This window comes from Glarea lozoyensis (assembly GCF_000409485.1).
Source record: "Glarea lozoyensis ATCC 20868 chromosome Unknown GLAREA19, whole genome shotgun sequence".
Classification (NCBI taxonomy): domain Eukaryota; kingdom Fungi; phylum Ascomycota; class Leotiomycetes; order Helotiales; family Helotiaceae; genus Glarea; species Glarea lozoyensis.
This window is the reverse complement of record NW_007360993.1, coordinates 237,712-264,669: the sequence shown is the minus strand read 5'-3', so window position 1 is coordinate 264,669 and position 26,958 is coordinate 237,712. Positions and strand designations below refer to the sequence as shown.

Here is a 26,958-nt window from a genome sequence, read left to right as displayed (position 1 = left end):
GTTGGTGTTTGGGAAGGATATCTCCATTCTAGGGATGTGTGTAATTGGCATTGTAAGAGGTGGTAAAAGAGAGATGTAGGAATTAGGAAGCATGTTGCAATACTGTGTGAAATATGGTATAATACCTTGTATTGCTGTGGCTATAGCAATGCCAGTTTATAGATTGAAATAATCAGATTTAAAGCACCAACTTTTTACTCCCTTCAAAAGTGAAAAATCGGCTTTTATTAGAGGCCCTTCCAAGATCTTCGAAATAAAATGCATTATCTGAGCAGGGGAGGCTATTCAACTCAAACAAAATCACACCAAAAGCTCAAACCCCTTATTTTCATTAACACATCGCATTCATTACTACAACATCTCCCCTAACAATTACATCCTCCCCATATCACGTTGACCCTCACCATCATAACTCATTCTGGTACCTATTCCACCCCAACTCCCCCAAAGAGAAATCTCCTAATTCCCCAGAAAGCGCCTAAGCAATATATACAGCCCGTCGTATCATCCTAGCACCTAACGACGGTTCGGTTTACTTTCCTCGCCCGGATCATTATTCATCAACCTACCCGAGTATCTCAACTCGAAACATCTCGAATCCGAAGGAATAAAAACAGGATTGCCCCTCGCTTGATGGACTTGTCCCTCTGTAAATAATTAGCCCACCTACTCCATCTACATTGGTAATTGGGAGTCATAACATACCAGTCAACCGAACCTTCTGAAAAAACCGCATCATATGATCATTGAAATCACTTTTCAAAATCCCTTCATTAGTCGTGTCGACATTCGGTGCAATGCTCTTGATTCGGAGTAACATGTTAAGCATATTAGTAACGCTCTCACCCTGATTAGCATATAAGATCGGTTTTCTTTCGAGTGGCCAGTCTGCTTCGAGAGGTGGTTTTTCGTAGGAATTGAAGAACCAGGTTGTCTTCTCGAGACAATTTAGGATAATGAGTCCAGCTAGGAAGAGCTCAAAAGAACGACGCGCCTTTGGTGATTGGAGACGGACTTCGAGGGTCTGCAGGACGGATTTCGTAAGGAGACCGGCCTTCTTCTCCACAGTTGCGGAGAGTTGAGCATTCACGAGACGCCAGGTGCGGTCATTGACTGATGCAGTGGCTGGTGGGGTGATGGTGCTGGCTTTCTTGGTAAGAACCCATTTTACTTCGTGGTCGACGAGAATATGTACCATACACCACAAGTCTAGAGTATCAGAAAGAAATCGAGAATCTTTATCCACGAGACCATCAAGGACTTCAACTGCAAACCCTAGTGTTGTACGCATGAAGTTCGAGGGCTCGTTTTGGAAGAAAACGGGTCTCATTTGTTTGGTGTATGCGTCAATCTTCGGACCAATATCAATAACGTCCGTATCGATCATGTAGATGGTTTCCTGGGAAGGGGTTCTGTCCAGACTAGGATCAATCTGACCAACCACAGGCGCCGATCCCTCGTAAAGAGGAAAAGCAGCAAAGATATTTGCCTCTGGATGGTGAGAAGCTTCTATCTGAACAGCCGAGAAGCGGAATGTAACATGTTCTTTCTCGGCCTCAATCGCCTGGGTCATCAGAGTATGATGTAGACCGGCACTGAACATATCCATTTCTTGAACCAATCTCCTTCGAGAACATGGCTGCTTCCATACCCTTGCGGAGTCTACACTGGCGCAAGCTTTGCAAGGATTTCCCAAAGAACAAGATTTTTTCAAAATCTTGCAACGAATACAAGCACCCTGCTTTCTGACTTCTTGAACCTCAACTCGCCGAGCTCCAGTGAACGCGCCTCTGACCTTTTGTTTGCCATTGTGACGGGCCCCATCACCAGATTCAGCACTAAAAGCGCCAGTCATCGATGCTGCAGGAGCCGGATTGTTTTCACCACTCATAGCAATTGGTCGATAAGTAAGTTGTTCCAGCTGATACTCAACTGGTTGCTGGGGCGGCTCCGCGCTAGGCTGTGCACTTCTAGGATGTTCCGAGAAAGATTCATGAACAGGTTCTGGTTCTTCGACCCAAGAAGGACTATGCGGTATGGCTTCGGGGGGTTCTTCCACAGAAGGTTCAGGTTGAAATGTCTCAGTCATAGCAGCATTCGCTTCTTGAATTTGTTGCGCAAACAGCCTCTCTGCGGCTGCCGACTGATTTCGGGCGTTGAGTGCAGCCTCGTCTCGAAGAATATCTGGATCGACCATACTTGGCGCAAAACTAGCCGCGGCTGCCTGAGCAATGGTTGTAGCTCGTTGTGCCATAGAAAAGTTAGGCGACGATGAACGAGAGGGAACGAATTGTCCTGGGTGTAGATGAGGCGACATATTGCGGTAGGCTGGCAAACCGTGATGCGAACCATTTTCTCCTTCTCCACCACCAAATGACGGCATGGCACTGTAGGTTATATCCATAGCATCGTCTCGTAGATTATCCTGTGAATGCAAATTTGGGTTCTGTTTTGCTTGATCGAGTTCTGTACGCGTTAGTTGAGGTCTAGAATACGTGAGTTCCAACGTACTTGACTTCTCGCGGGCTGCGCGTTGCTCAAAGCTAACAGGAGGATTATCAGGTGTAAAGTGTTCAGCCAGTTGCAACTGATTTGGACCTCCTGGTTGACCACCATTTCGAGGATGATTTTGAGGATGATCAATGCTCCTCGACACTTCCGCAAGCACATCTAACGCGTGCCAATCGTTCCCTCCATTTGGCACATCTCCTAGCTGGCCACCGGGCTGTAGCTGCCCATGTACGAGATAAGCATCGTGTGGCAGATTCCCATGTTCAATAAAAGCCTTCTTACGCTCATCCGCGCTGATTCGGCTACATTTCTTAAGGATATGGTTGATTAACGCGTCGGACCGCCCTTTTGGATATCTCTCGCCACATCGCTTGCAGGTGTGTTCGTATCGATTTGAGTTATCGCTCAACTTTGCTCCTCTATCGAAATGTCGAAGGATCATAGCTGGCGCATGTTAGTCCATTTGCAATAGATGACTCGAGGACGTCGGTGGGGTGGAGGGGGTGTGCTCCACGAGTTGGTTTCTTGGGCATTTTGGTGGTGGAGAAGAAGCAAGCAGGTCGTGTTCAAGAGTCTACTTACGATTTGGTTTCCTCCCCATCGCGACTATCCGAGAGACTCAATAAACCACAAGTAGTTGACAATTCTGGGTTTGGGGATTGTTTTGGTGTACACCTATCGTTGATCCTCGTCACCGCCTGCTGAGCGGTGAAGATTCTTTTGTGGTTGATGAGGGGAAAATTGTTTGGATGCCTAAGGCGTCAAGCATGTGGAGTACCTCTAATGCACGTGATGTCTACTTACGGACTTCCAACTGAGTGAGGCTTGAACTTTACCTTCTTAAGCTAGCTAGGTACTCAAGTATCTAAGTAAGGGGTATCGCATTATTCTACCATGCGACAATTTAAAACACCCTTATATTAGAAAGAAAGGCATGCGAAAAGACTGGAGCGACTTAGCTTAGAAGCCTAGCGTCTCGACTCATGTATTCCATCTAGGCAGCATCTTCTGACTCAACCATCACCTCAATCCCATTCACACATCTCAAATCTCACATCTTCACTCACCAAATGTCATCCTCAAAACGAACTCTCCGTTCCTCAAAGCCCCCAGATCCAGCACCAAAAACCCAACCACCAGTCCAAACAACCTCGCCCGCCCCAATAACCTTCACAGTCCCCCTCTCACTACCAACCACACCCATCAAGATACACCCACCAAACACCCTTCTCCCCTCTCTAAACACAAAATCCCTCAAACTTCTCCGGCTAAAACAAAAAACCCTAAGAGCAACCTCAAGTTCAATATTGAAAACACTCCCAGAGTCCTCACCAACCATTCTCACCGCCCTAAACTCAACTCTAATCTTCGCGCAACATGAAGCGGGTACTGCCGTATTAATCCACAAAGACGGTTGGGTACTGACATGCTCCCATTGTTTCGGAGATACGCTGGAAGAATATGAGGAGGATAGTAAAGTGCGTTGGTTGTTATTTCATGATGGTAAGGCTGTGTTGGCTGAATGTAAGGTGTGGGACGGAGTTCGAGATCTGGCGCTTCTGAAGATTGTTGCTGTCGAGTGTGAGACCCCGCCCTTGGGAAAAGTACCCCAGTTCTCATGTCTAGAAGTTCGTGAAAATAAGATCAAGGTTGAAGAAGCGGTGTATTGTATCGGACAACCCGGAGCCGAAGACCTCGAGTCTTCAACCGCTAGGAAGACGAAATATAACCTCTTTGAGGTATCGTCAGGGAGCTATAGAGGGCTTGCTAAAGGCTCGAATCCGCAGGATAATTCCGAGATAGGAAGTCTAATGCATGATGCGTGGACTTATTGGGGTCATTCTGGGGCGCCGATTGTGGATTTGGACGGGAAGCTGGTGGGGTTGCACAGTAGTTGGGATGATGAGACGGGGATGCGGAGGGGGATTCCTGGGGTGGCTGTAGTGCAGTTATTGAAAGAGAATAGAGGATTGATGGGCCTTGAGGAGGAGGGAGTAGGCTCTAGGGATGATCCGGTTGTTGTATAGATGAGGTTGTTGATGGTTGATTGCATTGTGTTACATGTAAATAGAGTAAATTCATTGGAGAGCTGGTAACTCTCACGGCGGTTTATATAGCGAGGTCGAATTTCCGAAGGAAAGACCCAAGGCAGCCTCAGGATTCTTGATAAGATCGTGAACAGGGGTATTTGTCTCATTTTGCTTTGACTAGAGAGCATGATCAGACTGGCGGTGGTGAAACAGCCGGCCGATCCGCTCTTCTATGTCTCTTGAAGCAAGTAAACTCGCTTTTACTTCCTTCTCGCAACCTCTTCAACACAGCCCTCATTTCCGGCAACTCATTTTGCAGTTTCTGTCTCGCATCATTGTCCGTCCCCTTGTCGAGTTCTTGATAGATCTGACTTTGTATTTCGCTAGCCTTATCTGTCGTGTATTGAGTAAGAGTCTGAGCCACAAACTCGACATCAAGGGTAGCCTGCATAAGGGACGAAAGTGTGTATCGCTGTCGTTGTTTGAAAGCATCTAAAAGCTCTCGGGAGACTTGTTCAAGAAGATATGAAAGAACTTGAGAGGTAAGAGACGATGCTGTGGTGGAGACTTGGGTGTGAACTAGCACTAAGCTGAGTAGAGCCTCATACACATATGCCTTGACTTCCTTCGGTTTCTCCTCGTTAGCTGGGGGCCAATCAGGAGCCATGATACCACGCTTGATGATATTGCGAAGGGTTTCTACAGCCGGACGAGTGTAAGATTGAAATAGGCGTGCGTCAATATCGCCAACAACATTACGAATAGTTTTGCTCTCTTCTGTCAGCTTTACAGCAAATGAGTTCTCAAATTGCGTTGTGAGATTAGGAATGACATCAATGCGAAGAGCTTGAAGATTGCTCAACGTCAACAGCATACGAACATTCTACAAAGATTAGCGTTGACATCTACATTGCCCTGGTTATGACTTACTCGATCGCTAGCATTGACAGTTCCAGCTCCAATGCTAGTTGCTATCACCGTTGCAACTGGACTTGCTAGCCCATCAGTCTCTGTAGTCCAATCATCATCTGTCGCTTTAACCACTCGTTCCGAATTCTCTACTAATCCACTGAAAGCTTTGTAGAGTGTCGTCACAAATTGACTTCGAACCATTTGCAAAAGCTTTGCCGGTGGTGGAGGAATGACCTGGGCATTTCCCACCTTAGCCTCAGAGATGTACAGTATCTTTTGCATTCCTGAGAGAACAGCACTCTCAAAAGCACCAAAATTCGCCGGCATCCTAGTCAAGTTACGGCGTTCAGGTGATCTCCGCCAATCTTCAAGGACTTTGATATTTTCGGCATCCTTATTCCATGCCCCACATATCGCACTCACGCATCTCTCTCTAGCACCACCGATCAGATTTCTTAGTTGCTCTAAAGCAGCACCATCTCCTTCTCCAATAAGCGGGACAGACGCCATCTCGCCGGCTCCAGTTCCCAGCAATACAAGCAGCTTGGCAAGATAGTGTACACCGCTTAGCGAATTCGACCAAGGTGGCCAAAAAGCAAACTTCTCCCAAGCCTCTCCTCGTTTAGGCGACGGTGGTGGCAGATTGTTTGCGTCAAAGTTGAATCGTGGATCTCGTATCGAAGTTGGTGTTAAGCCAGCGAATCCAGCGGATCCAGGGGTGTTTGGTGTAGCTGGTATCGGAGAGAACAATGAGGAGATGTCTTCGGTTGGAAGATCAGAAAAGAAGCCAAAAACTCTCTCCCTGATCATACTGATCAGCTCGACAGTGCCTTTCTGCAATTCAATTGTACCTTCCGAGGATAGTCTGTGGTGCACCCTTGACTCCCCATTGAGACCAGTTGGTAACGTTCGTTGAGCCGATCCGTCTAGGAAACTCTGAACCGTCTTCCAGAACTCGATAACCTCTCCAAGAATTCCTTTGGCAGAGAGCAGCGTGGTCAGATGACCATACATTTTCTCCCAAAGCTCAACAATTTCCGCTGAATCGATTGAGGTAGGCTTGTCTTCCGCAGTATGGCGTGCAAGAGACCGTAAATGCGAAGCTACAACTTGGTTTGTTGGTCGCTCACCATTTGCAAGTCGACGACGAAGGATTTCAATTTCAACCTTCGAACGATCCCAAGTCAGAGTGATTTTGTTCTTAAGATGATCATAGCGACTGAGAAGCCAAACCCAGATGGGACTGTCATTTACTCCCAGTTCAAGCAGAATGCCAATCAATTCCATATGTCCATCCTGCGGGCTACCAGATGGGGTTTCGCCATTCATTGGAAGGTCATGAGTAGCGATGAGCTTACGCCACAACTCTCGCTTGAAGTTTGCGACTTGATCCTCAACATCATGCCAGACACGTGCGGCCAGTAGTATCTGATGTAATTGAGCATCTGTAGGTGGTGAGTTTCCCAGCATCTCAGTGAGGTCTTTCGCTTCCTCGGCGAACTTTCGTGCTTTACTATATTCTTCAACAAGCGTTTCATAATCTCTTCTCTTGATACAATCCGAAATTGCAGCACTGGCCTCGTACATCTCTTTATAGCGTTCGAAAATTGTAGACATCGACTTCAAGCTTTCCTCTTTTTCACGGCCACCCAGAGCAGGACCCCATACTTCTTCTGCCTTTGCCGAAACGTCCAAAAGTGGCTTTTTAATCCCTAGAACCCCAAACTCGCTTTCCTTAGAAAGCGCATTCTTCTTCTTGACATCTGGGGCCATGGCAGTCATAGCAGTTTGGTTTCCACTGCTTGCTCGAAAGCTGTTTCTTGAAGCGTGGCGAGAGTGAGGTCGAGTTCGGGGAGGAGGTACAACGGGGACATCTCCTCTATACTTCATCTCGGTATAAACATTGTCTATGGTGGCTTTTGCTCGTACGAAACGCTCAAAGTTGGACTCGACCAACACTTTTAAAGAAGCCGACTTCTGGTCAATGGATCGCGAAAGGGTATCGAGTCCTTGCAGCAAATCTTGGGTGGAGGCAGTAGAGTGAACTTGCGAGAGAAAAAGCGACGGTGAAAAGGTGGTCGAAGAGAGGAGGAACCTATTGCCTATACATATATTAGATACCTGATATATACTTGTAATATTAGTACTTACGAAGCCCAGTATCATCTTGCACTGGCAACCCTAGCTGCCGCAGTATCCTAACAACGCTTTCGGTGCTTCCCAGTGGATCAGGCTCGTCCCGCTGCACCAGATTCTCAACTCCATTATTCGACTTCTGCGATCCTGGAACGAGACTCCTCCTGTCGCTGGTTGCGCGTGCTAATGCCGAGTATCTAGATTTCGATCTTCGAACTTTGGTCATCCGCTTTGCAATCGGTTCCTCCTCCTCCTCCGATGCCTCACTATCATCTTTCTCTGGCGGCCATTCCAAGGGGTATGGAGTACTCAGTCCATAATGGTCTAGAACTGTTTGGGCGTAATCGGTCATATTGAGGTACCCTTCCGGCTTCGCTCATAGAAGCGCAGAGTCGTTTCGCATTTCATACAGCTATCATCATAAAAGCCGAAAAGGTGACCGGCACGCAGCGTCGCATTTGAAGTTAAAAAGCACAAAGTATATTCTTATTGGTGGTGTTGTTAGCTTCAATACGGCGGCGCATCGGCGCCTAGTGCGTCTTCCGAATTTACGGAGCTTGAGCGCTCAAGGTCCGTAATCGGTTTTTCGAGGCTCTTGCCGATTCAGTTATCGCAAACTTCCTCCTTCCAACCGCCCACCCTACACCCTCATTTCTCCTATACCACACTCCTGCGACGACAACTGCATTGTCGCAACAGTCATTATGTTAGCAATTCGCTCAATTGCTGCTCCTGCGAGGCGGCAGGCTTTCCATGCAATCCCCCGCGCAACAGCATCAATTTCTGTCCGAGTAAGTTCGCGTTTCCTGGCACAAGATGCTTTCTGTGGTAAAATTGCTGACGAGTGGTTTATATAGTTCCAACGAGGTTATGCCACTGACAAGAAGGGAGCAGTCGCCAAGTTCCACGGACAAAAGGACACTGATGTAAGGATTCGATAACAACTCAGATACTCGAGATAGCAACACAGAAAGGGCTGGCGGGCTCAATTGACTTCCAGACACAGACCATAGGGGCAGAGGATGCTGACTTTTAGAAGGGCCTCTACACAGTTAGTTTGATCGAGGGTGACGGTATTGGGCCAGAAATTTCACAATCCGTCAAGGACATCTTCTCAGCCGCCGGCGTAAGAATACACCCATTCGCAGGAAGAATTACCACTAACACATATTGAAGGCTCCAGTCAAGTGGGAACCAGTCGACGTTACCCCAATACTAAAGGATGGCAAGACTACAATCGCGCAAGAGACCATCGATAGCATCAAAAGAAACAAGGTTGCGCTCAAGGGCCCTCTAGCTGTGAGTCTGATTCTATAGATGGGTGCAGGAACTTTACTGAGCTTCATTAGACACCAATTGGAAAAGGCCACGTCTCTCTCAACTTAACCCTCCGCCGAACATTCAACCTTTTCGCAAACGTCCGACCATGCCGCTCTATCGCCGGTTACAAGACCCCATACGATAACGTAGATACCGTCCTGATTCGAGAAAACACCGAGGGAGAATACTCTGGTATCGAGCATATTGTGGTGGACGGTGTTGTGCAGAGTATTAAGCTTATCACAAGGGAGGCAAGTGAGCGCGTGCTGCGATTCGCATTCCAGTACGCCGAGAACATCAACCGTCTTAAGGTCCGCGCAGTACACAAAGCTACCATCATGAAGATGAGTGATGGTCTTTTCTTGGGAACCGCAAACCGTGTCTCCAAGGATTACCCAAACGTCGAGTTCGATGCTGAGCTTTTGGACAACACATGTTTGAAGATCGTTACCGATCCAACACCATACAACGACAAAGTTCTGGTCATGCCTAACCTTTATGGAGACATTCTCTCCGATATGTGCGCTGGGTTGATTGGTGGTCTTGGTCTTACCCCATCTGGAAACATTGGAGACGAATGCTCCATTTTCGAGGCTGTTCACGGATCTGCTCCAGATATCGCTGGCAAGGCTCTTGCCAATCCAACTGCTCTTCTCCTTAGTTCCATCATGATGTTGAGACATATGGAATTGTACGACCACGCGCAGAGAATTGAGACTGCTATTTTCGATACCCTAGCAGAAGGAAAGACGTTGACTGGTGATTTGGGAGGAAAGTCCAAGACACACGAGTATGCCGGCGCAATCATCAAGCGTTTGTAGATATGTATATCCCTTGATCGGGGCTGTAGACTGTACCATTGAACCAATTGCATAGCCTGTTTTAAAGCATTTAGAAATTGAAAGCAGTCTTAAAATCCATGTGATGGGCTCGAGAATGATTTGACCTGTTCCTCGCAGAGGTATGCAAAGGTTAGAAGGAGTTTTCCGACATATTGCGATATCGTATCTCGAAAGTGCACAAACTTGGTTTGTTGTGAGTAGACGTTATTTGACTACTGGTGCTTTAGCGCATACAGAACTCATTCCCGACTTGAATATAATACCTATCATGCTACTTCGATACCCGATAATTCTCCATGCATCATATCCGGCCTAACCTCAGAATCTATAAGCTCCTGCATTAGAGCTTAAAAGGTCATTGACCCTGCATCTCACCTGCCGAAATGGATAAAATGTTGTCGTTGTACGAGTACAGGACGCTTCCACCACAGAAGCCACACCCCTGTCGTCCAACAACGTGGACATCGAAGTGAAGATCGATTCGCTACACCACGACAACTCAGTGACTGCATTTCTCTCATTTCTCTTCACACCTTCCTTTACCTTCTAACCTAGTCACAATCCACCTTCACTAAATCGATGAGAGATTCATGACCGACATGCTCTCAGTCCCCTCACCCCAGTCCGCGTGCATCGACCTGACCGTCCACCAATAACACACTCATCCCCCCTTTACCTCGCAACACTACGAAGTGTTAATTTGCCAACCACAAATATGCCGGGCTTCGGTACTATAGGTTCAAGTGGCCGTGGTGGGAAGTACGATCGATTAAATACTGCGAGTCCTCCGCCGCCAGAGGATCTGCCTCCGCCGGAGAGTTTACCTTCGTTTGATGTTCATCAGGCGACGCAAAGGATTCTGAATCAGCATTTGAAGACTTTTCATAGTAGTAAGAGGAGGCAGTTGATTATCATGAGTTCGTCTTTTATTGGGGCGTTGTTGTTTTTGTATTGGGTTATTGGGTGAGTTTGTTTTCTTATTTGGACGTGGGAGAGGACTTTGGATGGCTGGAGTGTGTATGTTTTGGAGGGAGTACTGATGTTGAATAGGGTTAAAGGAAATGCTGTCTGGCAAGGCTGTGATTCTTATCAGGTTGGCTATCAATGTCAACCTGAGATATCACATTATTGGGGTCAATACTCTCCATACTTTTCTGTTCCGTCAGCCATTTCATCGGATATCCCAGATCAGTGTGTAGTCACCTTCGCTCAAATCTTGTCTCGTCATGGAGCGAGAGATCCTACGAGTTCCAAGACTATGTTGTACAATGCTACCGTTGAACACGTTCATTCAAATGTGAAGTCTTATGGGCCTGGTTATGAGTTTATCAAGAATTATAAATATACTCTTGGAGCTGATCAGCTCACTGGATTCGGTCAACAACAAATGATCAACTCTGGAAAGCATTTCTACAATCGCTACCATCGTCTTGCTCTTCACACTGCACCCTTCATCAGAGCATCTGGTCAAGATCGAGTCCTCGAATCTGCTCAAAACTGGACACAAGGCTTTCATGACCTCCGCATGAGAAATAATCCAGCCAAGGTCTACTATCCATATGACATTCTAGTCATTCCCGAGGATGAAGGATTTAACAACAGTCTTAGCCACGGTCTCTGTAAGAACTTTGAAAACGGACCCAGCTACGGCCGTGACGCACAACTCATCTGGGCCAAAATCTTCACTCCTCCCATAACCGCCCGTCTCAACAAGAATCTCCCCGGCGCAAACCTAACCCTCACCCAAACAATCAGCCTCATGGACCTCTGCCCTTTCAACACCATCGCCTCAGACAAAGGCAACACCATCTCCCCCTTCTGCGACCTCTTCACCGAAATGGAATGGAATCAATACGACTACTACCAATCCCTACAAAAATACTACGATTACACCTGGGGTAATCCCCTCGGCGCAACCCAAGGAGTCGGTTTCGCCAACGAACTCCTCGCTCGTCTCACCAATACCCCAGTGAACGACCATACATCCACAAACTCGACCCTCGACTCCTCGCGCAAGACTTTCCCTCTTGGCGGCAATACATCCCTCTACGCAGATTTCAGCCACGACAACGACATGACCTCCATCTTCGGCGCTCTCGGGCTGTATAATGAGACCCGACCGCTCTTGAATACGACCATTGAGAATGTCCAGGACACGAATGGGTTCTCGGCCTCTTGGACGGTGCCGTTTGCCGCCCGCGCGTACTTTGAGAAGATGACTTGTGTGGGTGCGAAGGAGGAGTATGTTAGGGTGCTGGTTAATGATCGCGTGTTACCGCTGGAGAGTTGTGGGGGGGATGCGCTGGGACGGTGTACGTTGAGGAGGTTTGTGGATAGTTTGGGGTTTGTGAGGGGGGGTGGGGGGTGGGAGGGTTGTTTTAGTTAGGTGAGGGTTGTTTTAATTAGGTGATAGGAGGAGGGGGCAGAGGGAAGGAAGGGGGGAATAGAGGAAGGAGAAGAGGAGAGGGGATAGAGTAGAGTAGAACAGAGTAAAGTAGATTGATACCCGGGTAGAAGGATACCCACCTACCTAGATAAAATACACCTAAATGAAGATATACCTAAATAACCACGCTTAATCAACTCAGATTCCATGAAAAGTCTTCCAAAAAACCGCCCCTACTTCTCTTATTTATAGCAAACTTAAAAAAAAACACCTCCATAACTACTACTATCTCACAAAATACTTCTACAATCAACTTCTGAGAAATCTAGGTAGTAGGTACGTTAACATTCTGATAAAATATTGTAGTTGTGGGATTGGGATTGACGTGTAGTATGGAAGTTTGTGGGATGGGATGGGATTGTGTGGGATGGGATTGTGTGGCACTTGATTATATCGATTTCCAGCCACAGAGAAGAATTTAAAGATTTGTAATTAACTTTCTAATATACCTAGGTAATCACACACTACCACACAACTAAACGAAAGTTACGAAACACCTTAACTTAACAGGAATATCCACACTCCTTACACTACGCACGATCTTCCTGCAAAGTCTAGGCTATACCTAAAGTTTCAGTATCTCCACACACTATCGCACTTTTAGAACTGCATTTCTCATTGATGGTTATCGAATGATACTAGCAACATATCTTCAGAAATCGCACGTGAGGATATGGAAAAGCTGTGATAGCTTTGGGATTAGTATGAGCAGCACTTGCTGAAATTGAACTTTGAAGAAGAATCATATCTTCCAACTAATTGGATATCAAAATCCCACTGCCAGCCCAGTCTCTGCCTAGAGAAGGATTCCAGACGAACGATTCTCCACAAGCTCAGGTCCAGGAAGGACCGGCTTTACAAGATCTGGCCCTCCGATCATAAGTGCAGGAAGTTTCTAGCCGCGTAGAAGATCATGTCAGACACTAGACCCACACAACCAAAGACCTGAATCACAACATATTCTAGAGAAAAACATTCATGATTCAACAACTCCATTCGATTCAGCAACCCCCCTAGTTCCAGCAAAAATACATACATCTCCCTAATCAATGATCAAGTGCGAAACTCCATATAACCCCCACACCACCAACCCCCTACTCATGAGAGGGTATGAATTATTTCAAAGCAAATAGCTAAAGTAAAGTTTGTCCTTCTCCCCAACGCCACCCGTATTCTAGTTTGTTTGTTGCGCCCGGTTCCTTGACAGATAGTCGTTTTCTAATAGCAATTCCCTCCTTTCGACGTATTTCGTTTGTCTTCATATATACAAAATCCACTTGCTGATACACGATGTTTGATCAGGGGAACTATAACATGTAGGCAGTTCCGCCGAAGATAACCATTCCTACGCCAGCCCACCAGACCATACTGGCATCGATTCGGTGGAGGAGGGAGCGTTTTTCGAGGTTTTCGCCGTCGAGGGTTCGTTTGATGTGCTTTGCGTTCGCGTTCAAGGGGATCGCGAGTTCTTCTCCTCGTGGTTCGGCTCCTGCGGTTCTCTTTACTTTCCCACCTGTCGCTGTGGCTGTTGGGTTCATGGTGACTGTTGGGAGCATTTGTGGTGGTCTGTAGGCGAGGAACATGGGGTTCATTGGAGTTCCGTCGAATTGATAAAGATCGAGACGAGTCAATTTTGTGTATGGGTCAATGTAGACTTGCCATTTCTATTTCAATTAGTGTTGATTCGGCTTGTGTGATACGCATTCCTTACCGACATAAGTTCCGTTTGGTTGTATCTGGTGTATGTGGCATGCGATTCAGATTTGCATCTATCTGAAAGTAGTTGTCTTCCGTCCACTGCAAAAGGAGTGAAAGCTAAGGAGAGATCTGGATTCATCACAACGGTTCCATGTTGGAACTGCATGACTCCAGAAGGACATTTAGGATCGGAAGCTAACAGCAATCAGCATATATCCGTGTGAAATGGAATTTGCCCTATCTTACGATTTGAAACAGCTCTGTAGTATGCCTCCTCGTAAAATCCATCTGCTGTAAAGGAGTACGATATCCCAGTATGGCTCGGCTCGATAAAACTATCGTTCACTGGATTGTAAAAGCCCTAGACGCGCACCATTAGCTTTCCACCTCAAATATCCTCATCTTGACTCCAGCAATGCCCTCCCTCCCGGATTCGTACATACCGGCCCCGTGAGAACCTTCGCAGATTTTGTCGACCATGTACCAACGAGTTGAGGATCAATTTGAGCGGAAGCGGTGGATGCAAGGCATACGCCTGCGATCAGTAGCGACTGTAGGGTCATGGAAGGCATGATGTGATTTGGTTGATTAGTGAGGTTGAAGATGGTGACGGAGTTGAGATACACGCGCAAGTCTGGTCGTTTTGGAAACGGTCGGCAAGCGCTCCCCACCAGCCACACATGTGGCGTCTTTCAAATGTCATCCCTGCCCGGGCTCGCGGAGGAGACTACCTACCTAGGTAAATAATTAGTCGAGTTCGAATAGAGTTGAAAATTCTTATTTACTGAAAATAATTGACGAAATAGTGATATTGTTTCAAGTTAATCTACTAAATACACGATATTTCGTCAAATTAATCTAGGAAATATTAGTTTACGACTGCCACTTATTTTGTCCTCCGCGAGCCGGGCTTGCCAAGTTTGGGGGGAGGGGGAAGCCGTATCCAAAAATAGGATTTTGATTATCGCAAATATTGCATCAGTCTAGAATCAGGTACAGCTGCAGTTCTTAGAGAAATTGCAGTAAGGGAACGAACATTCAATATCATTTGTCAGTATATCGTACTTTTGGCTCTAGTCTTTCAACTTGGACACTTTGTTAAAGGTACATTCCCTAGATCAGAATTTGAGAATGATGGCATCCACCACAGCTTTGAAAGCTGCAAAGAAAGAATTGCGGACGATTATGAAGCAGAAACTAAGAGACTTAGCGCAAGATTCTGTTAATTCTCAGAGTAAGCTCGTGACTAACTCCCTGCACACTCATCACTAACACTTCCCAGGTAGTAATCTATTCAAAAGTATCACCAATTTCAAACCTTACCAAAATGCGAAACGAATAGGAATCTACTTATCGATGCCAAGCGGAGAAGTGCAAACAGACTCAATAGTGCGCCATGCCTTGGAATCTGGAAAGCAAGTATTCGTACCATTCATACATAAGTCGAGTTCTTCATCGCCTGATACTCCAAAATCCGTAATGGACATGGTTGATATTCGATCACTTCGAGATTATGAGTCTCTGGAAAGAGATAGCTGGGGAATTCCAACTATTGATTCCGAGACCGTGAAAGAAAGAGAACATATCCTCGAAACATCAGCTGGAGCGAGCGGGCAGCTTGACATGATTCTAATGCCTGGAGTCGCCTTTGAATTGGATTCTCAGACAAATTTCGTAAAACGTCTTGGGCATGGAAAAGGCTTCTATGACTATTTCCTGCATAGATATCTGGAAGGAAGAGGGACATCGGCCAAAGAACTGTCTTTGGGGCCTGGAACTGATGCATTACTCTATGGTCTGGCTCTGGAAGAGCAACTCTTGCAACCTGATACTCAGCTTTCGGTGCCTACCGGAGAACATGATCATCTTCTACATGGTTTGCTGGTGGGAAATGGAGCAGTAATAGGTGATCCGGCTGAGTCCTCTTAACATCCGAAAACCAACCTTCCACACAGACCGGTTCATTTCTCTAAACCATTTTCCACTTTCGGTATCGTAAATCCGGATTGACCAAACGCCTTTTCATTTAATTCATCCTTGTAAACTTTGAATCAATGATACATTATCGCCCTTCAGTAAAATTTGTCCTAAGAACCGGGTTAGCTACACATCAGAATATTTGTTTCGAAAGCGCCTACCTAATGATCTCCTGCTCTCCTCGGACGTCTTTGTAGCTTGCTTTACCTCCACCGCATCGTCGATAACCAGGTTCATGAACTCGTCGAAACCCTAACACCCCTTGTTAGCCTGATATTCTCAAGAATCTGGACGTTCCTCACCCTAATTCTGCCTTCGATTCGAATCGCCAGCTGCTCGTAAAGCCAGATTTGTACCGTCGAGTGCTGTTGCAGGAGCTTGAATATGAAATTGATTGGGGGAAGAAGGACTTTGCGCCCACCGCCTCCACCACCTCTGTTCATCTTTGCGGTTGGATTGACGTAAAAGGTCGAAAAGAACGTACTGTAGCAATGGCGCTGATTGAGGATCCTAAAGTGATGGTCGTCGCGTTCCCCGCAGTATCAGTATGTTGTCGCGGTCTGAAGCTTTTTGGCAAGGCTGCAAGGTCATAGCGCGCTAGTGGGGATTTATTTGGATGGCAGCCGAGTTCATTCTCTTGACAATGCAATTCACAACAATCTACACATAATTCTGCAACTCACCTCTTACCTTTCTTTTGACCGCAAATTGTATCGAAGTACCCACAGACCTTAGAAGGGGATCGTCAGGGACATATATGCGATTGCTGTGGACTTGAAGCCGTCTTTCTATTGCCCTCTGCCCCACCATCACTAGATGGTAGTCATGGCTTCAAATGGGAGCAGCCAACAGGCTTTTGCGCCGGTACTGGCGGCCATGGCAACTATGCGTGATGGACAGAGGGAGCAAAAAAAGGCGGCGCATGTCTTTCTAGAGAGCTTCCAGAAATCTGTGCGTTTATGGTGGGGTTATTGTTCAATGGGTAAACCGCTGACAATCATGTAGAGCGAAGCATGGCAGATCACGATAGGGCTTTTGCAATCAGATGCCGATGCAGAGGCCAAATTGTTCGCGGCAACTACACTAAAGGGAAAGGTAGCGCTGCGTGTATTCTTGAGGGAGGATTTGGCTAACGTGACAGATTACCTACGATGTTAATCAGATACCCCACGATGCCCTTCCGGCCTTACGAAATCAGATATTAGAGCTGCTGAAACTATATGCGTCTGGTCTACGTCCCATTCGAGTACAACTATGCGTCTGTTTGGCAAGCTTGGCTATACAAATGACGGAGTGGAAAGATGTCGTTCAACTAGTGGTATCAACATTAGGCGACTCGAAGGAAAGCCATACCTGTATTCTCGACTTCTTGAAGGTCCTACCCGAAGAGGTTACCGAGGGACGAAAAATCAATCTGACAGTATGTGGGCCGCGAAACACCATCCAGACAGAGACACATCGACGTTGGGTTGTGGGGAGAATAGCTGTATAAAGTCTAATGCGAACCATAGGAAGATGAGCTGCAGTCTAGGACGCAGGAATTATTAGGGGACAACGCCCGGCTGGTGGTCCAACTTTTGATAAATTATACGCAAGCGTCAGGTATGAAAGCATTGTTACCACGTCAGATACCAATACTGATTGTTGTTATTAGGATCCACTTCTACGAATCCTCAGCTACTCGAAGTCATTACTTCTTGGTTACGAGAAGTTCCAGTTGCTGATATAGTGAATTCGTCTTTATTAAACACCATATTCGGTGCCCTGGATTCGGAACCCTCGTTTGAAGCGGCGGCAGATTGTCTCTGTCAGATATTCAGAGAAACACGTGAAGTTGATGAGTACATGCCGACAATTGGCATTCTCTTACCTCGCGTTATTGCTCTTCGACCTCGAATCCGCCAAGTTGCACAGCAAGCAGATGTTGATGCGGATATTTACAAAGGATTGACTCGAATCTTTGCCGAAGCCGGGGAAGCATGGGTAGTTCTAATCGCTAGAGAACCATCAGCATTCAGACCCCTGGTAGAAGCCGTGCTAGAGTGTGCAGCTTTAGACAAGGAAAAAGATGCCATAGCCTTGACATTCATATTCTGGTATGAATTGAAACTTTATCTCATTCTGGAGAAATATATCCAGGCCAGAATGGAATACGTCGATGTTTATTCGAATTTGGTTGACATTATGCTAAAGCAACTCGAATATCCAGCAGAGAACCCTGGCGAGGACGACCTGTTTGATGGTGACAGAGAAGTGGAGGAGAAGTTCCGCGAATTCAGACATCATATGGGTGATGTTCTCAAAGACTGCTGCGAGATTATGGGTGTGACCCAATGTCTTACCAAGGTATTAGAAAAAATGAAGACATGGATGTCAGCCAACGCAAGTCAAGCAACTGCAAATTCAGTGCCGCATTGGCAACAGCTCGAGGCACCTTTGTTCAGTATGCGGGCAATGGGCAGAATGGTCGACAAGGAAGAGGACATTATTCTGCCGCAGATCATGCCAATGATTGTGCAAATTCCACATCATGAAAAGCTACGTTTTGCGACGATCATGGTCTTGGGCCGGTACACCGAATGGACGTCCAATCATCCAGAATTTCTCGAGGCACAATTCACATATATTGTATCGTCGTTTGCAACGGATTCGAAAGACATTGTGCGAGCTGCCGCTATGTCCATGAAGTTCTTCTGTACCGATTGCAAGCATCTGCTCAGCGGTCAAGTACTTCAGCTTCAACAATTCTATAATCAGACTTTGGACCAGTTACCAGGTATCAGTCAGGAGGAACTGACTGAAGGTGTAGCAAGTGTTGTTGCAGTTCAACCACCCGCGCAGATATTTGACCTCATGAAACTTTATTGCGACCCATTGATGGAACGATTAATGGCCAAAGCGAATGCGGCTTCAGACGATGCGGGAAAGCTTGCAATTGCTGGTAAGTTTTATCATCTATTGTGCTTCATGTTGCTAATCACATGTTAGATCATCTTCAATTAATAACCCTCTTTGTTCAACTGGTAGTTCCATATGTGGAACCGGGCCAGGAAAACCCGGCTGTAAAATACTGCCAGGAAATTTTCCCAATTTTGGCTACTATATTGGACTCTTTTACAGATTTCACCCCAATTTGCGAGAGGGTATGTAGGTGCTGGAGATACATGATTATTTCCTACAGAACGGCCATGGCGCCAATCCTCCCACAAATGGCCAATAAGCTCGCCACCGGATTTCAAGTGTCGAAGCAGGGATGCTTCCTTTGGGTAACCAGTGCTATTCTGAGAGAGTTTTCTGAGGATCGAGAACATGTAGACGAAAACACTACCGAAGCCATATATGCTTTCTTCGAGGCTCAGTCAACGAATATGCTTCATATCATGAGCGACGTAGCACCAAGAGACTTGCCAGATGTCATCGAGGACTTTTACCGCCTGATGCTAGACGCGCTCCTCTATTATCCACACAAACTCATCCCTTCACCACTTTTCGCACCTATCTTCCAAGCTGGTGTGTCAGTATTGGTTCTTGAGCAGCGAGAGCCAGTGTTAGCTACCCTTCACTACTTACGCGACGTTATTGGATATGGTGGAGACAACCCACCACGAACGGGAGATGGCCCTAACCCACCTGCGATCAAACAGGCTGTTCAGGAGCTGATTCTTGCAAACGGGGAACTTCTTGTTAAGCAGATCATGGCTGGCATGATGATAACCTTCCCAGATGACTGCTTCACCGATGGTAGCGGCGCCCTTCTTGGACTCTTTGAGATATTGCCACAACAAACAGCAGCTTGGGTCGACAAGACGGTTCGCCTGCTTCCACAAGGAACAATCAAGGAGCCAGAGATTGACAAGCTCATGAACGGAATTCGAGACCGACTATCACAAGGTCAAGACGGTGTAAGAAAAGTACGCAGCCTTCTCCAAGATTTCACCAACGTCTATCGAAGACGGTATGTGGCGCCTAGAGACGGTCTCGGTCGTTTAGAACCTGAAAGATTCCATTTCAATGCTTGATTTGATCCTCTATAAATTGATTGTTCGCCGTTTATATCCCGAGTGCTTTTTTTTCTGGTCTGATTTTGGGTTGCATGGCATAGCGGAGGGAGGATGTGGTGCGTCTAGAGGGTTGGTGCGAGGTGGGAAGTGAATATAGGGTGATACCAGGGGAAGTGGTATTTAATGAATGATGGCTTGGCTTGTCGTGCGAGGTTGGCTTGTTGGTACACGAGGACGTGCGATGAGCACAAATGAAGAGCCGATGGCGATATATATCTGGAGTTTGCGGTATCTGAAAGATGGCAGTATGAATTTGTGGACAAGGCAAATGGGAGATGGGAGCAGGAAAAGGAACTCCCATTAGGGCAGGTAAGTAAAGAGCATGTGAGATGGAAATGAATCGGAGGGGTAGATAGCTAGCATTTTCTGAGGTGCGGCAAGGGGATATCTGGGATTTTGATGCTTAGATTTTTTTGGAGGGTGAGAAATGAGATGTTGGTGTGAATCAAAAGGTCTGTCTTACGCCATAGTGTGTCAAAGGGGTGAGTTGTTGGTGGGTGATATACGTGATTTAGCTTCCGTCGTCGCTAGCAAGTAGATATGGTTCAAGTCTTCTCTTCTCAAGTTCTCATTATCATCACAATCACATACTCTCGAAATCAATCATCTTCCTGATTCATGACTAAAATATACAGACTCGTTCGATCCGGTGATTTATCTATACATCGTATTCTGTTCCAGAAACACATATTAATCACTTCCGCCACCTTGAAAGTGCGAATCACAGGCTCCTCAATCAGTCAACCTCCGACTTCTATAACTCAATATATGAAAATCCGTTTGATTTACTTTATGTGTCTATACACCGTATTTCTGTTATAGAAAAACATTTCCGTCACCTCTAAAGTTACAATATCCTATTCGCTTCCTTCACGAAAAATATTGCGCGGAAAGGGTCATCCATAAGTTGATAGGTTATAGATGTTAAAAATTACATCGAGACTCGTATGTACACACGGCTTAGTTGAGACGATGTAGATTTTAATAGACAGAGTTGTAGATTCTCATAGATAGAGTTGTAGATTTTTAGAGGGGAAGTAGAGGCTGGCGGGCATAGAGAGAACAATATAGGTATAATAATTATTAGATGGTTTTCGATTCTAGATTTTGCTGCTTGTGTGTTATAACAAGAGGAGAAATAGGAGGGTAGGAAGGTGGATGTGGGTTAACTTACGACTCTTGGGAAGTATGAGTTCATAGGTTTACTTACTTATTACCTATCCCACAACGCATCCACGATTTTACAGGCTCGCAGCAATCAACGCTCCCTACGCCCCAACCTTCAAAACCCACGCATCGATTTTCGGAGCGAAGGAACGGTAAATGGGCTCTGGTTTGATATTGGCATTTCTGTGGTGGGTGTTAATAATTAAGGTAAGATTACTTTGTGTGACTCTACGGGAGTGCTGCTGCCTTTTCTGTGCAATGCCTAGTAGAATTATGGAAGATGATTAGGAATTGAGAACGACGAAACTAGAAGTTGGAATACTTAAGTCATGTTCGAGAGATGCAAGACTCTTACCAGATCTCAGGTTTCCCATCATCATTAGTTTTGACCTTTCTAGAACTCTTCCGCTTTACTACTAGAGTCTTGCTGTTGAGGATTTGATGGGGTTAGTGATTCATTCCACGGGAACCTACTTAATAAGATCAAATAATCACATCACTTAGCTACCCCCAACTCAACTCCGTGGTAAGTTTCTTTGGATGACATAATCATAACATTAATATCATACAGCCAAGCCCAGCTTTATCTAAACACATGTATGCATTTTCACATCCCTTCCATATCCGCCCAAAAGACACGGTTTCATCCCCTCATGACCAGATGCAATCTCTCAACCAATATAATCCTCATCCCCCGCAACCTCATAATCCAAATTCTCCTCTCGTTCCCGCTCCTCCCTCTTAATCTCCCTCTCCCTCACCCGCTCCGCACCAACATCCTTCATATCCACCTCCCCCTCCTCCCTCTTCACCGGCGTCGGCAACGGCTCCGTAACCCATTTCATCTCCACCTTGCCGACACCGGGAATCTCGTCGTGAGCGCTGTTCATGAATTTCTCAGCCGTGAAGCGGTCTTTGAATGTGATGGTCGTGGTCGAGGGCGTTGGGTCGAGGGAGGTGAAATCGCCGATGCCCTATTATCTAAATTAGCAAAACACAGCTCGAGAGATGGAAAAAAAAGGGCTTACCAAAAGATGCGACCGCAACGCCTCATCACTCCCCATCTCCGTGAAATCCACACCCGAAACCGCAATCTTCTTTGGTCGATTATCAAGTTTATACGCTCCACCCCCTACAAACGGCGCACCGCCTCTTCCCCGTCCGCCCCGGAAACCACGCGGTGCAAAGGTCCCTCGCCCACGATATCCCCGTCCCCGGCCTCCTCTCCCACGATATCCATAACCCTCATCTGGCAGCGGTTGATCCAAGCCAGGAAGACCCAAACTCGCCGCTTCCGCCTCCAACTTCGCAAGTTGCGCCTTCAGCGCTTCAGTCTGCGACGTCTTCGCATCCGTAGGCGCGCCTGCGTCACCATTCAACTTCGCTTTCGCCTCCAATTTCTCCTTCAGTTTCCGCGTTTCTTCAGCTCGGACTCTATTCAGTTCTTCCTGACGTTTTTCGAGCTCCTTTCGCGCCGCTTCCATTTCGAGTTTCTTCTTCGCCTTTTCATCGTGGACTTTCTGCGCCTCTTCTTGCTTGCGCGCAAATTCTTCGGGGTCGATCATCGGTTCGTCGGTGTCTCTTGCTGGGACGGGGCCTTGGGAGTTGGTTTCTCGTTTGGGAGCGCCGTTTGCACTTGTAGCTGACGCGGGTGGTTGCGGTAGGGCGTCTGGGGTGGTGTACCAGTAGACTTTGACGAATCTGTTGTCGAATATGACTTTAGGCGAGCCATATGCTGCTTGAGCTGCGTCCCAGGAATCGTATTTGACGATTGATAATCGTTTGTAAGGTCTCATTGAAACGTCGACAATCTCGCCAAATTGTGAAAAGAACTCCCGGACTGCCTCTTCTGAAAATGACTCCTCCGGGATATTCTCAACTACAATTGTAGTTTTCGCTCGATCAAAATTTGGTCTGTCTGAAGAGAATTCCGCACGTCCACCACGCCTGCCAGCATTTCCATGTCCGCGGTCTCCCCTCGCTCCCCGCCCTCTTCCTCGATCATTGCCTCTGTAATTATTGAAGGCGCCAGGACTGCCCATCCCATTCCCTTCGACTCCAGTCATAAGTGTCGCATTCGAAGGATCGTATTCATCCGGCGTTTGTCCAGGCGGTACCCAAATAGAATTCTCCCCATGTTCATACATACAAGTATTACCCCGCGCGCAAAAGCCTTTCTGCTCATAATCTCTACACCTACCCCTCCTAGGCGCTTTCTGAGCTGGTGGCCCTTGTCCAGGTAAAGGCGCGGTTATAGGAAATCCCATACTCTGTCCCATATTCTGAATAGCCATCATAAGAGCCATTGGATCAGGAGGATTATTAGGATCAATCGCCGGTAACAGCGACTGTTCTATCGACGGTCCATTTCCATGTGGCGGTCTCCCATTGAACCCTCCACGCCCATTAAAATCCCCATACCCACCACGTCCAGGCATCCCCCGCCGCGGCTGCTTGTACACCCTCCCATTCTCCATCCCCATGCCCCTATCCTGCACATCCCCATCTCCCCTCTCATTAAACGCGCGTTTGCGATTCCCATTCTGCCCTCCGTAATGCACACCAAATGGGGGCATACTCGACGGTCCAGTCGGCGGCGCAAAAGGCATGCTCGTCTGGCGTTGCGGCGGCGCGGGCGCGCCTGGCAGGTAGGATTTGTAGTGGATGGCATCGAAGAGGTCGGAGATGAATTGTGTTGGGTTGTCTTGGACGAAGTCGGGGATTTCGGCCATGCAGAGGTTTCGTACGGTTTCGGTGTCGCCATCGTTGCTTAGGAGCGCGAGGACGTAGTCGGCGAGGACGTCGGCGTCTGCGTCAGATCTGGTGAGGTTAGCAGTCTGCAGAGTGTATCAGGATGGAATAATATTTCTGCATACGTCTGACCGAGTCTTGTGACAAGCCATTGCTTGAGGTGTTCTGAATCTTCTTCTGGGAATAGCATCTTGTACTCGGAGCCTTTTCCAAGTTGAACTTAATAGCGAATAGGTTGACTTTTAAATCTCAGAGATCTCTTCACTTTTGAGTGATCTGTAATTCGTTTCAATTGATCATTTGGTGTTGGCAAGCTGTTTTCATGTTGCTGTGTGGTTTGCAGGGAAAATCTCCCAGCTTCGCGATCTTGTACAAACTGCTTTTCGTGACCCGTGAAGTCACTTTTGACGGTCCGTGCGCAACCTTGTGCCTTGATGGCTTTCTTTAGCGGGAGCTTTCTGGAGATGTTGGCTGGTCAGATGAATTCAATAATCAATTGACTCGGACTATGATAAGTTCTTATTATAATGCCCTAATTATGAAGAACGAAAGGAGGACTAATTCAATCATCAAGACGGTTTTGTTTGAATCACTAATAACAGAGACTATTTATAGGGTATCAAATCCAAATTGATTGGCCTTGAAGTGAATAACCTCAAGAACCAGACAGGCACTTCTAAGTCCTGACATCGCTATAATATTATCGCAGGAACACCGTCCCACGGCAAGTATATATACAAAATATTAAACGCCAACGTGAACCCAGCGTCTCCAGCTGTGTTAACAACCCATGGTATCATAGTCCGACCTTTCCTTCCCATCATTTTCCTTCCATGCAGCCCCCTAAAAATAGACATAGAAATCACAGCGTGAGACACTCAGATGAGAAGCTAAAAAGCAACACCAACACTGCTATTCCTAGCAATATTCATCTCACCCCTCCATCTCTGTTCCTCCCCAAAAGTCCTCAAACGCTCAAGTTCAAGGCTTTTCTCCTCATCTCTCTTCTCTTCGGCGAGTTCTGTGACGAAAACTTTCATCTCGGATCTCTTGCTACGACCTGGGCTTGATTCAGGTGTGATGGTAGCGTTTGTGTCTTTGTTAGCGAAGTCCTCCGATAATGTGGTGGTGATGGTTGATAATGTGGAGACGGTGCTGACTGAGGATACGGAGTCGCGTCTGTTGTGGTAGGAGGAGTTTTGGGGAATATCGACGCATTGGTAGAAGCCGTCGCGGGAGGTTACGGGTCGGGGTGTGTTGGTTACGGAATCTAGGGAGCTGACGCGGGAGTGGGCTTCAGCTGTGGAAGGGAATAGCCAGTTTGAGACGCGGGAGAAGGATTTCTTCTTGCGAAGAGGTGGGTGGTTGGCTTGTTTGGGCTGGATGAGAACGAGTGGGAGAGGTGGTGGGAGTGGGTGACCTCGAGCTCGAAGAGGACTCTTTGGTGGTGGTGCTGGGACTGGTGGGGAGGAAGGAATCGATGTCTGTAAGCGAGATGGTGTTGGTTTGGTTGGGGCGGTTTGAGGACGTTGGATGATGGTTGTGATTGTGGTAGTGTTTCTTGTAGGAGAAGCAACACGGGCTGCGAAAGATGACTTGAGAGGAGGTGGTGACGGCATAGGTTCTATGTGTGTTAGTGATATTTAAAGACAACTGCGCATTTTAACGCACCTTGAGCTGTCGAGTAAATGCTTCGAGCACGAGATGTCGCTCTACTTGTTGGTCGACTGTTAAAGTAAACACTTCTTCGCTCCTCAATCACCTCGTCAATATCCTTCAACTTCTGCTCAAGCTCAAATCTCTCATGAAGTGCCGACTTGATCCGCTCGTATGCTGGTGGCTCGGTCATCGCTCTTAAGCGGGCGGGTGGAGGAGCTTTAGGCATTTCAGTCTCGAGTTTCGCTAGTAACTCATCGGCACTGAGAGATTCTGGTCGTGGCTTGAACTGAGCAGTCCAGTCCGAAGAGGCTCGTGAACTACTGCGTAGCGGCTTTCGTGGAATCGAGAACGACATCGCAGAGTTACTTCTTGTATGTGAAACAAGAGACGCAGGATATTCATGATGAGGCATGCCCGGCGCATTCTCTGTAGGACCAAAATGTGGTAAAAGCGGAGACAGTGGCTGTTCCTGATAAATGCTCAACTCTAAAGGTCTAAAGTTCGCCGCCTTTCTACTCTGTATAGCTTGTCCGACATGTCTGAAATCTGTAGGAGCGCCTATTCGCGGCCGGCGCGGTCCATTATATGCATTTAATCGTCTTCTCACGGAGAAGCTACCACGACTAGATGCGCGGGATGCATATGCTTGAGTCTTTCCAACCCATTCCCTTCCTCTGGTGGTCGGTCTCTCTTGAGGCTCTGGAATCGGTGGTGGAACGAGGTAAGGTTGGTGATGTTCTATCCTCATAGGTCTCTCGACGTCTACAGTATTTGTTTAGAAGAAGCTCTACTCGAACTTGCGACAACCTCAATACTTACTGCGAGTTGACAGCGATCTTCCACTCTTCTCATTCTGCGGTGAAGCGCAACAAGTAACATTTACAAACCATGATTTGTATGCGGCATCGAAAAACCCGCCCAGTGTATTCATGGCCACGACTTCATTCTGCACGGCCTAACAAATTTGAAATCCAAAAACCACAACAGCGTAAAAGAAAAACAGGAGGAGGAGAGAAAGCGAGAAGCTGAAGAGGATCAAGGCTCTATAAGATCAGAGGCAGGTACCACGGCAGATAGCAAATCCTCTCACCCAAAGTTCGCTAACGCAGGATCAACGCAGGAGGATTTCTGATTCGTTCTCACCAGGTGTATGAATCGGTCCTGATTGTCCTGAATTTGGCTGGGTGGCCAAGTGCGGACCACATCATTGACGCGCCCGGCAGGAAGGAATATTGACATGGCTGTTCTTGAGTGTGCTTGAGTTGGGGTCAAATGGTCAACGGGTGTGGTTCGAGATGGCGGGGCGAGAGTGGAACTGGTGTCTGGCATATGGCGGGTATGCAACCCAACGAAAGGCTCAAAACAATCCGGCTGTCTTTGCCAGTCCCAGTGTGGACTTTGCAAGGCGCACATGGGTTGTGAGCCGGGGGAAGATGTTTTGGTGTGTT

General features: G+C 47.0%; 11 protein-coding genes across 11 annotated transcripts; 5 read left to right on the top strand and 6 right to left on the bottom strand.

The window, feature by feature from the left end:
• Nucleotides 1–516: 516 nt before the first annotated feature.
• On the bottom strand, nt 517–3,112 carry GLAREA_12608 (uncharacterized protein; the record flags this gene model as incomplete). The annotated part of the gene is made up of 4 exons (XM_008083389.1): nt 517–647; nt 706–2,466; nt 2,512–2,955; nt 3,094–3,112. 4 exons carry the CDS (start codon nt 3,110–3,112, stop codon nt 517–519), a joined length of 2,355 nt encoding a protein of 784 aa, XP_008081580.1.
• Nucleotides 3,113–3,581: 469 nt separating this feature from the next.
• GLAREA_12607 (Trypsin-like serine protease) lies at nt 3,582–4,538 on the top strand (the record flags this gene model as incomplete). The annotated part of the gene is made up of 1 exon (XM_008083388.1): nt 3,582–4,538. One exon carries the CDS (start codon nt 3,582–3,584, stop codon nt 4,536–4,538), a length of 957 nt encoding a protein of 318 aa, XP_008081579.1.
• A 193-nt stretch (nt 4,539–4,731) lies between these two features.
• On the bottom strand, nt 4,732–7,941 carry GLAREA_12606 (uncharacterized protein; the record flags this gene model as incomplete). Its single annotated transcript, XM_008083387.1, has 3 exons — nt 4,732–5,424; nt 5,472–7,555; nt 7,605–7,941. The coding sequence occupies 3 exons, from the start codon at nt 7,939–7,941 to the stop codon at nt 4,732–4,734; spliced, it is 3,114 nt and encodes a 1,037-aa protein (XP_008081578.1).
• Nucleotides 7,942–8,293: 352 nt separating this feature from the next.
• On the top strand, nt 8,294–9,730 carry GLAREA_12605 (Isocitrate/Isopropylmalate dehydrogenase-like protein; the record flags this gene model as incomplete). The annotated part of the gene is made up of 5 exons (XM_008083386.1): nt 8,294–8,380; nt 8,447–8,515; nt 8,629–8,715; nt 8,766–8,888; nt 8,939–9,730. The coding sequence occupies 5 exons, from the start codon at nt 8,294–8,296 to the stop codon at nt 9,728–9,730; spliced, it is 1,158 nt and encodes a 385-aa protein (XP_008081577.1).
• A 736-nt stretch (nt 9,731–10,466) lies between these two features.
• Nucleotides 10,467–12,137, top strand: GLAREA_12604 (Phosphoglycerate mutase-like protein; the record flags this gene model as incomplete). The annotated part of the gene is made up of 2 exons (XM_008083385.1): nt 10,467–10,714; nt 10,802–12,137. 2 exons carry the CDS (start codon nt 10,467–10,469, stop codon nt 12,135–12,137), a joined length of 1,584 nt encoding a protein of 527 aa, XP_008081576.1.
• A 1,367-nt stretch (nt 12,138–13,504) lies between these two features.
• On the bottom strand, nt 13,505–14,467 carry GLAREA_12603 (uncharacterized protein; the record flags this gene model as incomplete). The annotated part of the gene is made up of 4 exons (XM_008083384.1): nt 13,505–13,861; nt 13,909–14,090; nt 14,142–14,256; nt 14,339–14,467. The coding sequence occupies 4 exons, from the start codon at nt 14,465–14,467 to the stop codon at nt 13,505–13,507; spliced, it is 783 nt and encodes a 260-aa protein (XP_008081575.1).
• A 562-nt stretch (nt 14,468–15,029) lies between these two features.
• On the top strand, nt 15,030–15,824 carry GLAREA_12602 (NagB/RpiA/CoA transferase-like protein; the record flags this gene model as incomplete). The annotated part of the gene is made up of 2 exons (XM_008083383.1): nt 15,030–15,129; nt 15,178–15,824. The coding sequence occupies 2 exons, from the start codon at nt 15,030–15,032 to the stop codon at nt 15,822–15,824; spliced, it is 747 nt and encodes a 248-aa protein (XP_008081574.1).
• Nucleotides 15,825–15,926: 102 nt separating this feature from the next.
• GLAREA_12601 (Sm-like ribonucleoprotein) lies at nt 15,927–16,315 on the bottom strand (the record flags this gene model as incomplete). The annotated part of the gene is made up of 3 exons (XM_008083382.1): nt 15,927–15,982; nt 16,034–16,124; nt 16,175–16,315. The coding sequence occupies 3 exons, from the start codon at nt 16,313–16,315 to the stop codon at nt 15,927–15,929; spliced, it is 288 nt and encodes a 95-aa protein (XP_008081573.1).
• Nucleotides 16,316–16,697: 382 nt separating this feature from the next.
• On the top strand, nt 16,698–19,891 carry GLAREA_12600 (ARM repeat-containing protein; the record flags this gene model as incomplete). Its single annotated transcript, XM_008083381.1, has 6 exons — nt 16,698–16,823; nt 16,878–16,967; nt 17,014–17,292; nt 17,384–17,474; nt 17,527–18,813; nt 18,861–19,891. 6 exons carry the CDS (start codon nt 16,698–16,700, stop codon nt 19,889–19,891), a joined length of 2,904 nt encoding a protein of 967 aa, XP_008081572.1.
• Nucleotides 19,892–21,771: 1,880 nt separating this feature from the next.
• Nucleotides 21,772–24,041, bottom strand: GLAREA_12599 (RNA-binding, RBD; the record flags this gene model as incomplete). The annotated part of the gene is made up of 3 exons (XM_008083380.1): nt 21,772–22,074; nt 22,129–23,920; nt 23,977–24,041. The coding sequence occupies 3 exons, from the start codon at nt 24,039–24,041 to the stop codon at nt 21,772–21,774; spliced, it is 2,160 nt and encodes a 719-aa protein (XP_008081571.1).
• A 700-nt stretch (nt 24,042–24,741) lies between these two features.
• GLAREA_12598 (uncharacterized protein) lies at nt 24,742–26,441 on the bottom strand (the record flags this gene model as incomplete). The annotated part of the gene is made up of 3 exons (XM_008083379.1): nt 24,742–25,475; nt 25,523–26,272; nt 26,330–26,441. The coding sequence occupies 3 exons, from the start codon at nt 26,439–26,441 to the stop codon at nt 24,742–24,744; spliced, it is 1,596 nt and encodes a 531-aa protein (XP_008081570.1).
• Nucleotides 26,442–26,958: the final 517 nt, after the last annotated feature.